General features: G+C 35.2%; 1 protein-coding gene across 4 annotated transcripts in view; it reads left to right on the plus strand.

The window, feature by feature from the left end:
- The window catches only part of UBE2E3 (ubiquitin conjugating enzyme E2 E3), a 92,483-nt gene extending 82,384 nt beyond the window's left edge, over window positions 1-10,099 (plus strand). For all 4 annotated transcript variants that reach the window (XM_045480394.1, XM_045480396.1, XM_045480397.1 and 1 more), the window contains exons 4-6: window positions 3,817-3,949; window positions 7,319-7,466; window positions 9,461-10,099. In XM_045480394.1, coding sequence (XP_045336350.1) covers window positions 3,817-3,949; window positions 7,319-7,466; window positions 9,461-9,558 — 379 coding nt within the window. In that variant the 3' untranslated portion in view covers window positions 9,559-10,099. The remainder of the gene's footprint in view (window positions 1-3,816; window positions 3,950-7,318; window positions 7,467-9,460) is intronic.
- Window positions 10,100-15,466: the final 5,367 nt, after the last annotated feature.

Consider the following 15,466-nt stretch of genomic DNA (forward strand, 5'->3'; position numbering starts at 1 on the left):
TATATCCAGTAGAAAAAAGTGATCGAATGTGTCAACATGTTGCTAGGGCAGTCAAATAAGGTGAGTATTGAGAAATGAGCATTAGGTCTAGTGGTGAGGTCACTGGTGACCTTTGATAAGTGCTGTTTCAGTGTAGTGATAAGGAGTAAAAAGCCTGTTAAGAGATCTTTGAGATGGGAGCTGGGAGCTGGGAGGGGTAGAGTAATAGAGGTTTATTTTTTAATAAAGATTGGGGAAATGTTATCGTGATATTCTTGTGAACATCATTCCCCAGAGAGGGAAACACAAATGATCTAGAATGGCATGTGGAACTACTGGAATGTTACCCTTGTGTAAAACAGAGAGAACGGAACTAACTAGTGAAAAGGTATGAATAGCACCTGTCTTGAGATTGTCAGCATTTATCACTCATTTTCTCCTCAGCTGTGAAGCCTCAGTGGCAGACCAGAAGGCAGCCTGTAAAAAATGCTTTGCTTGAATTTGGGTGGAGCCAGTTCTTGTATCCAACACCTTCCTTCCCCCACCCCCACTAAGAATGTCTTGATTTGCAGGTGGCACCTTCTAAGAAGGCAAAGGGTGTCCTTATTCCAAATAAGGCAGCCAGCACTAGGGCTGGATTTTAGCCATTGCTTGCCTTAGGCTCAGTATTCTTGGAGCATTAAAGGAATCATACTACCATAAGCTTTGGCCTTGCCCAGTCTTCTCTAAGACAACAAGGGAAGTCACATTTAATATTCTGCTGTAATAAACATTTCCTTTGCCCTGGGACAAAACAGTATAAGTGAGAAGAAAGCAAATTTAAGAACCAGTACCAGTTTGGTGTAGGAATCCCAGCTCTTACTGCCAACTGGCAGAGGGGGTTTAAGATGTACCATTTACTTTCTGTGTCTTGGTTTTTTCAAGTATAAAGAGATGGGATTGGCTTCAACCAGGTTCTTTTTCAGTCTGAAATTCTGTGATTCATTAAAAAGTATAGTAACCCCACTCCAACTTCTTCGTATTCTCTGAAGCATAACATAGTTCTACTAAGAACTAAGAAATATTACTGAGGAACTTTGTATTATGGTTTGTTTTTTTATTATTGTTTTTGTTTTTTAGTTTTTTGGATAACAGCTCCCTTTGGGTTCTTACACAAATAGATATTAGCAAAATTTGACCGGAAATTAAATTAGAAATATAATACAGCACACTGTTGAAGACAATACAGACTAGTTCACAGACTTTGTCCAAGTTCTTTCTGAGTCATTTTGTGACTGTGGGACATATGGAAAGTTGTTTAACTCTCAGAACCTTTGTTTCTCATCTAAAAATAGTAATGTACTAATAGTACCTACTTCATAGATTTGTAAGGAGAATTAAATGAGTTATGCTGTGATGCTTTGAACAATGCCTGGCTTGCAATACGGATGGAATAAATCTTAACTATTATTATTATTATTATTATTATTATGACGACTACTATTATTAACATTACCAGTGTGTGACATGTATAGTTTAGAATCATTTTAGTGAAGCAGCTCTACCATAAAAGTTTCTGACACTATAATTTCATTTTATGATGATTACCTTAAGCCACCAAGGGAAAAATTAACTTGGAAAAGGAAATGCTGTTGAATCAGGTTAAACCCTTTTTTGTTTGTTTACAAAATTAGTGCTCAATATTATGTTTTTAGTTACAATGAAAATTCACTTAGGGAATATACTTGATTCTCAAATGATGACAGGACAGTGAGCCATTACTGTAATTAGTTTCAGTTGCTGTGTACACTTAAGACGTATAAAACAGTATTTATGTTAAAAAATATTTTTCCCTAAATGGGCCAAAATAGTGAGATTTTATTGTTCATGCACCTGCCTTAAATATAGGTTTTTAAAGCATGCTGCAAATATTTTGATTATACCATCAAGTTTTCTACATCCTTTATGGACTATTTTTTAGAGCATAGGTTTGATTTGATAGCATCACTTACCTGATGTTTACAGTTCAGTTTGTTTTACAGAATTAATAATACACAGTATTTTGACTATACCTGAAAGTCCTATTATAATTAATACAATAGGTTGATTATCAAGGGGTTGATTTATCAATGCTGGTTTACCCTTATTTTAAATCAAACATGCAGATCATTTATAAACTAATAGGTCAGTTTAAAAGAAGAAATGCCCTAGATGTATTGTACATTAGTTCACAAAGTCAAGATAATTTATGATGTAAAGGTTAGGGAAAAATGGAAGTCTATAAGGTAAATTTGAAGAGAATTTAAGGAATATTGGGTATGCCTTACCAGCAAATAATTGTGAGTTTAGATTTTATTTGAATTATCTTTCTTGTTTGTATTTTATAAATGAAATGATGTTGTTGAGCATAATGCAGTGTACCTGGGAATTAGTAGCATCGAGCATTCAGACTTTGCTTTTTTAACATTCCCTAAATGTGGGACTAAAAGGAACCAGGGCTTCTTGAGGAAATGGCTGATTCCAAGCCTGGGATCCTGGAACAGTTTTGTGCCGTGTTATGCCGTGAAAGTAAGGAAGTATTTATAAAAATACAGCAACTTCTCACAAGAATAGAGGGGCCATTTTGAAAGGGCACCCACTAGCCAAATTTGGGATAATTTGAGCATCAAAACAATTAAAGGCAGTAATGAATTATATAAATCATTAAGAAAAAAAAAAAAAGAATCCATGAGACCATGTGAATAATACACACATTCATACAGACGGGAGAAGAGAGGAATCAAGGGCCAGCTGGTAAATGTAGAGTAAATGCTGAAGTTGGAAAATTATGATTTTTATCACCATCATAGTAAAGTTTAGTTCAGTCAGGAATCACAATTGGATGTTAAATGTAGGGGAGAAATTTGGTTGAAGAGCAAAGGTTGCTTATTGTAGGAAAAAGATAGTAAGTAAGCAGTAGGAAAATCAGATATCACTTGAGCCAGGTAATGAAAATTAACAACACCGGTTAGGGACAGGTGAATGAATACCTTGGTACTCTGAGAACACATCACTTCTGCACTGTTGTGGCCAGGAATGCCCTGTCTGCATCTAACCATGAAACATCAGATAACTCCAAAAAGATGAGCATGCTATTGAAAGAAGTAGGAGATGATGGGGAAGGAGGATGACTGTATTCATTAACAAAAATGTTAATGTTATGAAAGTCAGGGCCAAAAAGTTCCATGTTAAAGGAAACTAAAGACACAGGCCATAGATGATCTTAAGAGTAGATTCTGTATCTGGATGAGAATTAAATTTTTTTAAAAGGCATTATTATTGGGTCAGTTGACAACATTATTTTGCAGGTAATTGGTTAAAGTGTTTTTTTTTTTTTAAATTTACAGAAATTGTGGCTGTACTCTGATTATATTGGAGGGTAATATAGGAAATGTGAAAACTTAAGTATTTATGAGGAAAGGGCCAGATGCATTCAGCTTACTCTCACATAGCTCAGAAAAAAAAGCCTTGGGTGTCAGTGTGTATGTGCACATACATACATACAGAGAGAGGGAAACAGAGAGGGTGTGGGAGGGAGGGAGAAGATGAAAAAGCTAGTGGGGTACAATGCTAACAGGTAGTTTCTGGGTTAAGTTATACAGGTGTTCTTTGGTTTTGCAGTTTTTCTGGAAATTTGAAATGTTTGCAAATAAGTTTATACATATATGTATACATACATTGGGACTTAGTTCTTTTACTTTTCATATTTATTGCTTATTGCTCTAGGTTGCTAATTTACCTTTAATACTTAATAGGTTTAAGATGTTAACATTTATTGCTTATAGATATACACATTGATTTTTAATTTCTTTTAAATAGTGCTGGGCCTAAAGGAGATAACATTTATGAATGGAGATCGACTATACTTGGTCCACCAGGTTCTGTATATGAAGGTGGTGTGTTTTTTCTGGATATTACTTTTTCGTCCGATTATCCATTTAAGCCACCAAAGGTAAGAACCTGCAAGTCCATTCTTTAATCTTTAGCCTTCTCTAAAATTCTAGAGGTTAAATATGTACTGATGTAATCATTTTCATGGCATTGCTTTTCATGAATTGATATGGAAACTCTCTTATAACCAAGAATTTTGAAACTGACAGAAATTGCTTTCTGCCTTATACAGATAACTTTATAGTCAGCAGAAAGAGTTTGTTAATTGTAAATAAAAATATGCCACTTTGCACACCAATAAAGGAGATAAATTTTAGATTTATGTTATAAGGGAAAATATCCTAAGAAGCTTCCTGGAGATACCTGTCGGGATTAAAAGTAAAGCTGTTTGACAACTTGCAGAAATAAGAAGTAAGTTGAATTTTGTGCTCAATACCATCTCTTCACAGCAAAACTAGAAAACCGCAGCAAAGAAGAAGGAAACTATTATTCAAAAAGCTTGCTTTGTGCCCTCTGTAGGTAGGATGTAGTAATGAGAATGAGGGTGGGCTGGGTGGCTTAAGCCTTAGTTGTCTCTCAGTATGAATTTAGATGGGTAACACAAGGGTTGAGTTGTGCCTTGGCAATTATTTTTCAAGTCTTATATATAACAGTTACCTGAATGGTTTCCTCCTCTTCTCGTTATAAAATGGTCAAGCCAGCAGGTAAAAACTGCCAATATTAAGCCTGAACATAATTATGGTTTAGTTACAGAGACTTCTGACATGTCAGGGAAAAGTATATTGTTATCAGGCCTTTAACTATGATGAAATGTTTTTCTTTTCAACATAGTTTCTTATGTCCCCTACACTATTTAAAACACATGTAGCAATTTAATGCTTGCGTGCACATGCATGCTTGGTGAGGGTGGGAGAAGAGAGAGAGTAAAAATTAAGGATTTTTTTTTTAAACCCAGGGTTATTTCTCCATTATCTAATAATGTAACAACAGTTCCACCTAGTGGTATCTACCTCAAAGTACAGACACCAAGGTTCCCTATCACCTAGAGGTATTTGCTGTCTACTGGAATTACCAGTGTTTTGAATACTATACTATCTCATCTGAATTTAAGATCTGTAAATGATTGTCTTATTTAATGTTCCCAAGTATGTAGAGTATGTCTTGCTAGATCAAATAAAGGAACAAAGCCCCCATGTTAATAATACTACAAATTGTATTCACATTCAGAATGATACATGTTAAATGCTGGTATATCATTAACTGCTCAATTTGCATTCAGTGGTTAAGTTTTCTGTATTGCAGAAAACAAAACCTTAGCAAAATAGCTCATGGCTGTATTTATAAATAGTGATACTTCTACATGCCTCATTTTTCTTGAAATTGGTTTTTATATGGTAGCAAAATTAGCAGAAAAAAGTTTGCAAGGTTTATTTTCTACAAACTATATTTGTATATCAGGGAAAGGAAAAGAGTTCTATTTTTCTTTTTCTAACAGGTTTCAAACTATAGTTCTGTATATGATTTATCAATTGTTTTGGTTAATATAGTGGTTATGTTTTATTTTAGCATGTTACTTTTTTTTGCTGAAGTCTCAGTATTTTAATTTTCTAACCTTTCCATGTTGATTCATTTTTCTTGCCTGAGATATCTTACACAGTATTATGAAGCATTATTTGGATCTGTAGTTGGACAAGTGAAAAAGAAATAATACCTCTGCTCTTACCTTGGTGTTAGGTACAATTATTTCTATACAGTTCTGATTATTTTTGAAGTTCAGATAAAGTATTGAACTTCTACGGAATAGTACAAGTTTAATTATCTTCTGTTCATTGATTATTAATAGCTGAAAGGATTCAAAGTTATTTATTGCATCATGTTTGTAAACTACACATATCTATTGAGTAGTCAGCTGTCAATGATCTAAACATATTATTCCCATATTCTAGAACAGAATTGTCTGATAGAAATACAATGCAAGCTACATGTGTAGTTTTAAATACTCGACAAGCTGCATTAAAAAAGATAGAGGGACGCCTGGGTTGCTCAGTTGATTGAGCATCTGACTCTTTGTTTTGGCTCAGGTCATAGTCCCAGGGTCCCGGGGTCCCGGGGTCCCAGGGTCCTGGGGTCCTGGGATTGGGCCCTGCTGAGCCATGCTCATTGTGGAGCCTGCTTAAGATACTCTCTCCCTCCCTCTGCCCCTCTTCCCTGCTCACGCCCACTCTCTCCAAAATTAAAAAAAAAAAAAGTAGAGAGAGAGTGAAATTAATCGAAATAACATTTAACCCAGTATACCAAAGATACTGTCATTTGAACATGAAATCAATGTAAGAGTATTGTTAATGCGATGTTTTACATTCTCTTTTTGGTAGTGTCTTTGAAATCTGATCTGGTATGTGTTGTACATTTTTAGCCCACTTCAACTAGCCCACATTTTAAGATCCATATAACTAGTATGTGTACTTTATTAGACAGGTTCTAGAAGTACAGTCTTTTCCTTCTCCCTTACTAGACCACTGCTGTCTTTCTTGTTTTTAATTAATTATGCACCATTATCAGAAATACACTTTTGAGGGCTTTTAATATTTTCTTTCTAGACTCCATGTGGGTGATCATAGTACGCTGCTAGTTCTAAGACATCAGTAACTGTTTTGTTTTGTTTTTCTCTGCAACTCCAAATTAAGAATTAACCACCCTGTTAATGTTTGTGACTGTTTTTGAAACTTGCCAGTATTTATTCCTATGATTTATTCTCTTTTTTCATATATCTCCGAGATATATTAGTTACCTTTATTCAGTACCTTAAGTACCTTGCTTGTTTTATTTTATTCTCTTAGTCTAATAAGACATTGAACTAGCTGGAGAAATGAAAAGCTGAAAAATAGACTGGTGATTTCATCAGCCTTCCTTTAAATCTTTGTCCAGTATTTTCTGATACATGACAGAATATTAGCAGAGTTGATACTTATCTTTTCTACTAAGAAACTGATGTAACTTTTGTCTTATGGTGAAAAAAAAATTCTTCACCAGTTCCTTCTTTCCTTTGGCAGTAAAACACTTCTCACTTGCCATATTTAAACAGAGGGCTGTATGTGCACGTGTGTACATGTATGTGTATATGGTACATATATGGTCATAGGTACCTATAATTATTGTATCATTCATTTAGAGAAAACCATCCAAATCAGCTACTCACTTTGGTGTGAAATCAAGAAAGTTCCTGCTCTACTGGGTAAAAGAAATGTCTTTCAACTGAATTAAATAAATAGAAACCATTTACTTTTGATATTACTTCCACCTAGTGTTTAATTAGCTCTTCAGTCAAATTATTTTCTATTTAGTATCTGTGTTACCCTTCACTTTTGTTGGTGAGAGTTTTAGTTGGTAATAAAGCATTCATTTTCTTTGTTTTTAATGGAACTGTCCTTAGGTTACTTTCCGCACCAGAATCTATCACTGCAACATCAACAGTCAGGGAGTCATCTGTCTGGACATCCTTAAAGACAACTGGAGTCCTGCTTTGACTATTTCAAAGGTTTTGCTGTCGATTTGTTCGCTTTTGACAGATTGCAACCCTGGTAAGCAAATCTTTATTAACACATACAGTGAGGCTACAAAAACCAGTGTGTTTTCTTGGTTACCTTAACTGAGTTGAGAAAGTAAGTGCTACTGGTGGAAAGATCAGCCTAAAGCATTTTGCAAGGAAATGATCAATGCCATTTCAGTTAGATAGACCAGAAGTTTCACAGTAACTTTCTTGAGTTTATTAATGGCGTGCTACCTATAGTTACTTTCTTTCTGTCCTTGATGGACTTTTTCTGAATTAATGTAGCTCTACAGATCATATTTGCCAGGAGTAAAATAATGACTCGGACACCAGTGCATCCTTTCCTTGCTCCTTCCATGCTGCCATGTGCTTTAAAAGCCATCAATGAGTAATGAAGAGCTTCTTGTTCTCCCGTCTTGGCTTACAGTTGGTTGTTTTAGGTGTAGTAATAGTGGATATTAAAATGATAGTTGATGAGAGAGTTGGACTAGGATTATGATTATAGAAATGCAAAGTCATTAATATATAATCCATAACATTTTTAAGAAATGCATAGGGGTGCCTGGGTGGCTCAGTCCGTTGAGCGTCCCACTTCGGCTCAGGTTATGATCTCACGGTCTGTGAGTTTGAGCCCCACGTCGGGCTCTGTGCTGACAACTCAGATCCTGGAGCCTGCTTCAGATTCTGTGTCTCCCTCTCTCTCTGACCCTCCCCCGTTCATGCTCTGTCTCTCTCTGTCTCAAAAATAAATAAACATTAAAAAAAAAAAAAAAAGGAAATGCATAATTGCCATGCATTAACATGTGTAGTTGACTTGAGAAAGTGACGTTTAATCCTGAGATCTTGTATATTTTATCTGTCTAACTAAGTGGTCATTTTTAAAGAAGTAGAATTACTCTTTCTAAATATTGGGCTAATCACCAAAGGCTTTTACTGTTGTCTGAAACCCAACAGTTATACATATGCCAAAGGTAGAAAAACAGGATTAAAAAGAGTATAAGGCAGCTCTAAATGAGCTGATACAGAAAGCTTTCTAAGATATATTAAGTGGAAGAGCAAGGCACCGAAGAAAAGTACGTATGCATAACAGTCCTGTTCTAAATGCGTGTATGTGTGCATACTGTCCCTGAATAGAGATGCTGTTAGCAGGTGACATCGTTTGCTAGGCAGAGAAGCTTCTTGAGTAATTGGGAGTCGGGAGGGAAGAGGGCTTTACTTTTCACTGGCTTTCTTTTGGTGCACTTCAAATATTATGCTGTGTGTACATATTTACCTTTTTGAAAAACAAATTCAGAGTAGAAGTTTACAGCTCAGATTCAATTTTTAGTTTAGAATTCTGTTTAAAACAAAATGACAAGTTTTTAAATGGAGATAAGGATAAGGATTTGAATCCTATTGCAGAATGAAGGAAACATTCTGAGTAGCACTGTGTTATAAGATTTGAGTTTTTATTTAAGAATTACATTGAAAAAAATTTTTTTTAATGTTTATTTTTTGAGAGAGAGGGAGTGAGTGAGTGGGGGAAGGGCAGAGAGAGAGGGAGACACAGAATCTGAAGCAGGCTCCAGGTTTCAAGCTGTCAGCACAGAGCCTGATGCGGGGCTTGAATTTACGAACCACGAGATCATGACCTGAGCTGAAGTTGGATGCTTAACCCAGGCGTCCCTATAAATTTCATTTTTAAATATCCATAAGAAGGTAGAAATATAATCATCTTAGCATTACTGAATAAAATGCCAAGAGTGAAAAATAGTTTTTATATTTTATTAAAGGCATACATTTAAAATCAAATTTAGTAACTTAACATGCATTGTTTTTAGTTAAAAGGGCTTTTTTAATTTGAATATTAAAATATACAGCTGATTATGTGATGTTAAGTATTTTAATTTTGAAAATTTAGCCATTATATATCTGTCGAGGTGCTGCCTTGAAAATTAGTGTTTTGATTTAATCGACTCTTAAAACTGTGACATTAAGACTCCATATAATATAATATATCTTTTAATGTTCTTTCTACTTTTTCAGCGGATCCTCTGGTTGGAAGCATAGCCACTCAGTATTTGACCAACAGAGCAGAACATGACAGGATAGCCAGACAGTGGACCAAGAGATACGCCACATAATTCACATAATTTGTATGCAGTGTGAAGGAGCAGAGGGCCTCTTCTCACTGTGCTGCAAATCTTTATAGCCTTTACAATACGGACTTCTGTGTATATGTTATACTGATTCTACTCTCTGCTTTTATCCTTTGGAGACTGGGAGCCTCCCCAAAAAGGTAAATGCTATCAAGAGTAGAACTTTGTAGCTGTAGATTAGTTATGTTTAAAACGCCTACTTGCAAGTCTTGCTTCTTTGGGATATCAAAATGTATTTTGTGATGTACTAAGGATACTGGTCCTGAAGTCTACCAAATATTATAGTGCATTTTAGCCTAATTCATTATCTGTATGAAGTTATAAAAGTAGCCGTAGATGACTAGGAATTACGTCATTTGTATTAAACCCAGATCTATTTCTGAGTATGTGGTTCATGCTGTTGTGAAAAATGTTTTACCTTTTACCTTTGTCAGTTTGTAATGAGAGGATTTCCTTTTACCCTTTGTAGCTCAGAGAGCACCTGATGTATCATCTCAAACACAATAAACATGCTCCTGAAGGCATAGTTTCCTGTCGTAATATTTTAAGTCAATCTTGTTAGAAGGTGTGTCTGAGATGATTGTTGATGAAATAAAAATGCGGATATGAAGATTGACTACTAAGGACCAGTACAAATAAATGAATTGTTAAATTGAAAACATTTGAAATCTTGTTAAATGTGTAGAGTTTTTTTTCCCCTTTAAGTACCGATGAGAGAATATAATGAGCTTAAAGATGCAACACTGGGTTTTAAGCCATTGATCTCAAAACACATGAAGCTCTACTTTGATAAGACCATATTTGAGCACAAGATAATATGAAATCCTGCCTCAGGAATCTGGTATTATCTTATAGGACATTTTGTTTCCAAATTGGTGATTAACATCCACCATTGGACAATATTGTCAAATAACTTTAATCTGATACTGCTTCTGTGTCGGTGTATTTTTTACTTTACTTCCAATCCTGTCTAGCTTTTTTGTGGTGTATGGTGTGCATTACCATTCTTTTTGTGGCACTTAGCCAGCAGATAGAGCTAGAGGCAGAGTTGAACATAGAAACCATTGTCTGCTCTGAAGGTGGACTAGAACTCTGGATTAGTGTGCAGATGCAGCATTATTTCTCAATTGGAAAAAACAAAACCAAACCAATTTTAAGGGTTTTACAGATCATATAAATTCCTTCTTTTTGGCTACAATTATTAAATGTTAGATTTCTTATAGGAGTTAATTACTTTGCAGTATTCAAGTTTGGTAAATAGTATAAATGTGCCTTTTTTAATTTTTTTACTACAATAGTTGTTGAGGTAATTTTCTGGTCTTGTAGCTAAGGTTGTGCAATATGGAACAGATGTCTTTTCCAGTCCTAAATATGGAGCCTCTTAGAGTACCATTTTAAAACTTATAGCATGGAGTTATTAGCATAAAAATACATTGCTTCAGGATCATAAAGTAAAACATTTATAGTTGCATACACCCTTATTAAGAATAGTGGACCTCCAACTTGAGTATTGGTCAACAGAAGTCTTAAATTAGTATAAAAATAAAAGTACATTTATATGCCTATTTTTCACTTACCCCCCCCCCCCCCCAATATCTCCATATTTCAAAGGAACACTAAGCAAATAGGTAGTGTTTTGAAGGATTCAGGCTTGGATCTATGAAAACCTCTGAGCCTTGACTATTTTAGGTGGTAATAATCTATAATGGAGTTCAAGTCAATGTGATGAGAGCCGGGGACCTTTTATGTAAGCTGTAAGGTTTTCTGTGTAGGTGTGTCGCAGAAGGTTATTTTTTCCCCTCTTCCAGTAACGTACATTCTGCATCCTAGAGTAATGAACTTCTGTCTTGATGCTAGAAAGGCTTTCATCATACTGAATATTAGGATGTTTGGGATGCTGTCATTGGACTTCCTTTATTTGTTAGCACCCTAATTACTACCACCAACCTATTTTGCTATTTGTAGGCTCTATCCCATACTCACTGGGGACAGAGAAGAGGGAACTGGTTCCCTAAAAATATTTGTGGCTCTTTCACAAGCTACCTTTGTGGCCTTGAATAAAACACTCCCAACTTCTTTTTTATTTTGTTCATCTATGAAACGAAAGTTGAATTTGATTATTTTCTTCAAACTCAGTAGTTCTAATCCTGTAACATTGTTACACTTGTTCTGCTTTCTCTTTCAGGAAACAGGCCACAATTTCCAATGGACTGAAAAATAACAATTATCGTTTGGTTTCTTCCTATCAAGTTCCCTTAAAATTCTGAATTTTTTACCTTGTTTTCTATTTCTGGAAAACTGTAGATCCGCTTTTTAGTCACATAAGTATTCATCTATGTATACTACAAACAGGGTAGGTTTTATTCTCGTGAAACTTTGCTCTAAGATGTAAACTGTGATATTTTAGAACCCAGATTTTTTTTCTTATCCATTAAGAACAGTTTTTACAAGTAAAAGTCCAAATGTCACTTTGTAAGTGTTCAAGAGTAGGCAAGGCACTGAGCATCCCATTGAGCCTGGAGTGTTCTGATTATGGTCATGTGCCCTCAGAGGAGCCATGTGGTATATACCACTGCAGGCCAGCACCGCTTAGTTACTGATGCATCTTATCTCCTTTAATATCCCCTGAAGAGCTTTAGGACAGGAGACACTCCAGTGATCTTTGGTTGACGGAGTGAAACTGATGCATAGACTGGTTAAATAACTTGCCCAGATTACACAGCTAATATGATGAGGAAGTACAGTCTCCATTCTTCGCCATGTTTCAGTGCATAACATCACAGCTCATGTTGATTATATATATGTATATATGTAAAATTAGATACACATAGGTTGATAACTTCTGAAAAGGACTATGGGATAAAGTAAAATTTGCATTGTATCAAATTCTTATTTTAATACTCTATTTTAAAGTTTCAAATGTGACCTTACAAAATAAGATTTTATTGATTGATTCCAGTGAATATGAGGCTGTCATAGGAATACTTTTAACATTACTAATTTCCCTTTTTTAAATTGGGAACACGAGGGGTGCCTGGGTGGCTTAGTCAGTTAAGCATGCGGCTTCAACTCAGGTCATGATCTCGCGGTTCGTGAGTTTGAGGCTGCTTCGGATTCTGTGTCTACTTCTCTTTTTGCCCCTTCACTGCTCATGCTCATGCTCTGTCTCTCAAAAAGTGAATAAACATTAAAAAAAAAATTTTTTTTTTAAATTGGGAACACAAGCTAAAGTTATCCTTTTTGAGAAAGAGTACACACGAGTGGGGGGAGAGGCAGAGGGAGAGAGAATCCTCACTTGATCTTAGCCAAAAGTCTGAGAAGTGATAGGGGGAGAGAGAATCTTAAGCAGGGTCAATATCAGGACTCTGGGGTCATGACCTGAGCTGAAATCAGAATGCTTAACCAACTGAGCAACCCAGCCGTCCCTAAATAATGTTATCTTAATTTTTTTTTTTTTTTTAACCATTCATCACAAAAAACCATATCAGGAAATTTATATTGATAAGTCTGTCAAACATTTAATAATTACCTGTTTCAAAATAACAAAGATGTATTATTTGTCTAGACATTAGACATTGCCTTTTTTTTTTTTTTTTAAGGCAGGAAATCTTAAGTCGTCACAGGGATAAAATTCTTTAGGCAGTAGTGGTTTGAATTGACCCATGTGTATATGCTACTCTTCCTAATAAGAACTTTTAGGTGTTGCCCACTAATTTGTCCAAGTATATTCTTAGAACAATACAAGAATGACTATAATGTAAAATTTAATTCAATTGTAGTCCTATGACTTTGTATATTAAGCTGTGTTATGTTAATGCAGTACATTAACACATTGTCACTTGACATTTATATTGTGATCTTTAGACAGAATTATGGCATGATATGAAAACATTATTTTTATAAAACCACTGCAAATTATTTTAAGGCTGAGATAATGAGTCTATAATAATTACATTATCCACTTATTGAAAGTTAGCATTCCTTATTGAGATGAGTATATAAATAAATAGTTTTGTTTCATGTCTAAATAAATTACTGTCTTTCAAGTTATATTAGTAAGACCATTCAGATGCTAAATTTGGGGGGAAAAAAAGGCAATAGATTACTCAGATACAGGTACAAGGACAGTGTAAACATCCCTTGACATTACTTATCATTAATTTGATTGTATGTGAGAAAGAGTGATTCGACTATGATTAGGCAGCAGAGCTCTGCGTCCTAGCCCTGGATATATTCAGAAACAAGCAGCACAGTGACATAGGAACGGAATTGTTCAACAAATCTAGATATTACCAATGAGTATATTTGGAGAAATTTAAATTCAATTTAAATCTATCGCTTCTCGGCCTTTTGGCTATGATCAAGTGTAAATTCAATTTAAATCTTCCACAGCTATAGGTTACCTTGTTGAAATCCAGTAAGCTAAAGCCAATTATGCCAACCTACCCAGCACAAAACATGAAAAGCAGGTTTTTTCCTTCCCTAAGTCCTCCATCCCTAAAGTTTATCTCAAGTCCACATCCTTTCATGAAGCCTTTCTGTTTTACTGTCATATACTTTTAGTCTGTCGGTTTCAGAGAGCCCATGTGCATAGACCTCAGATATAAAAGGAAGTCAAGCATGTGTGTATTTCCAAGTGCCAGGTGCCTTCCTCGGGAAGAATCCTTCTTTTTCTTCCTTTTTCCTTCCAATGGCGGGGGGGGGGGGGCGGTAGGTGGAGGTTGGTTATGCTGTACAACCCCTTAACTGACCTCCAGTTCATTCTACAGATTTTGATTGTTTACTGATTGAAGATCCTTTCGGGCACTATGATGCATACAGAGATGAATACCTTGTCACATCCTTAAATAGTTCATCATTTTCCTGCCCAGATAAGATTTTTGCCTCATCTTAGCAAAGGAGAACACATCTTTGCTAATGTGTTTCCATTTTCTGTTGAATAAGAAATTGAACAGATGTCCCTGCTGATTTAGTTATGAAAATATTAGTATAATCGGTAAGTTTTACCCAATCTATACGATATTAAACATACTTAATACTTTTTGATGCTTTTAAATGAATTACTGTCTTTCAAACTACTCTTAGTACCCAGTGTCTCCAGCATGCATTTTGGCATTTTATTACATTCAGTTTAACACCTTATACACATTTCTGGATAGCGAGTTTTTGGAAGATAATAGCTATACTCTTTGTCTCTGTTATCTCAGCCTAATATCTAACATGATATATATTTGCTGGATGAATTAATATTATGGGTATAAATCTTTTCCAGAAGGTTATCCAAAGACCACGTGAAGCAAATCAGTCATGTCTTCTTTAATTCCCCCTTATACTGATTCAGTGCTTAGTATGTAGTAGATGTTGGACATAGTCCTGTCAACTTGAAATAGAAGTTTCAGTGGGTTGTTGCCATAACCCATAACGTGTTTATAATGGAGAATGAATTAATCTTGTAATTTTAAAAGACCTTAAGTATACCAAAATGCTTTTTGTCCTGTAAAGTTTACATAATTTTCCATTGCCATAACTCTCTTCTTAACTGATCTATTTCTTCTATTCTCTTTTATTGGTAAAAAAAAAAAAAGATACAAAGGAATACCTGCTTACAGTATTCTTTGAGGAGACTGTAAGAGGAAAGTGAAAAGTTAGAGCCTTTGAGAAAAGTTCTGTTAAGAGAAATATTTCAGGGGAAAGGAATTAGTATACTATATAGTATGGAGGGGGCAGTCCTTGAGCGTTGAAAGGTGGTTATTGAAATACGGTCTCTGTCTTTTTGTTTCTTTTTCTTCCTCACTTCTAGCTTCTGTGAGATAAGGGGATAGAATAAAGAATCAAAGGGTCCATTTTTTTTCTTTATTGCCCCGTTATTTCTGCATCAATAGATCTACTTGAA

This window comes from Leopardus geoffroyi, chromosome C1 (assembly GCF_018350155.1).
Source record: "Leopardus geoffroyi isolate Oge1 chromosome C1, O.geoffroyi_Oge1_pat1.0, whole genome shotgun sequence".
Taxonomy (NCBI): domain Eukaryota; kingdom Metazoa; phylum Chordata; class Mammalia; order Carnivora; family Felidae; genus Leopardus; species Leopardus geoffroyi.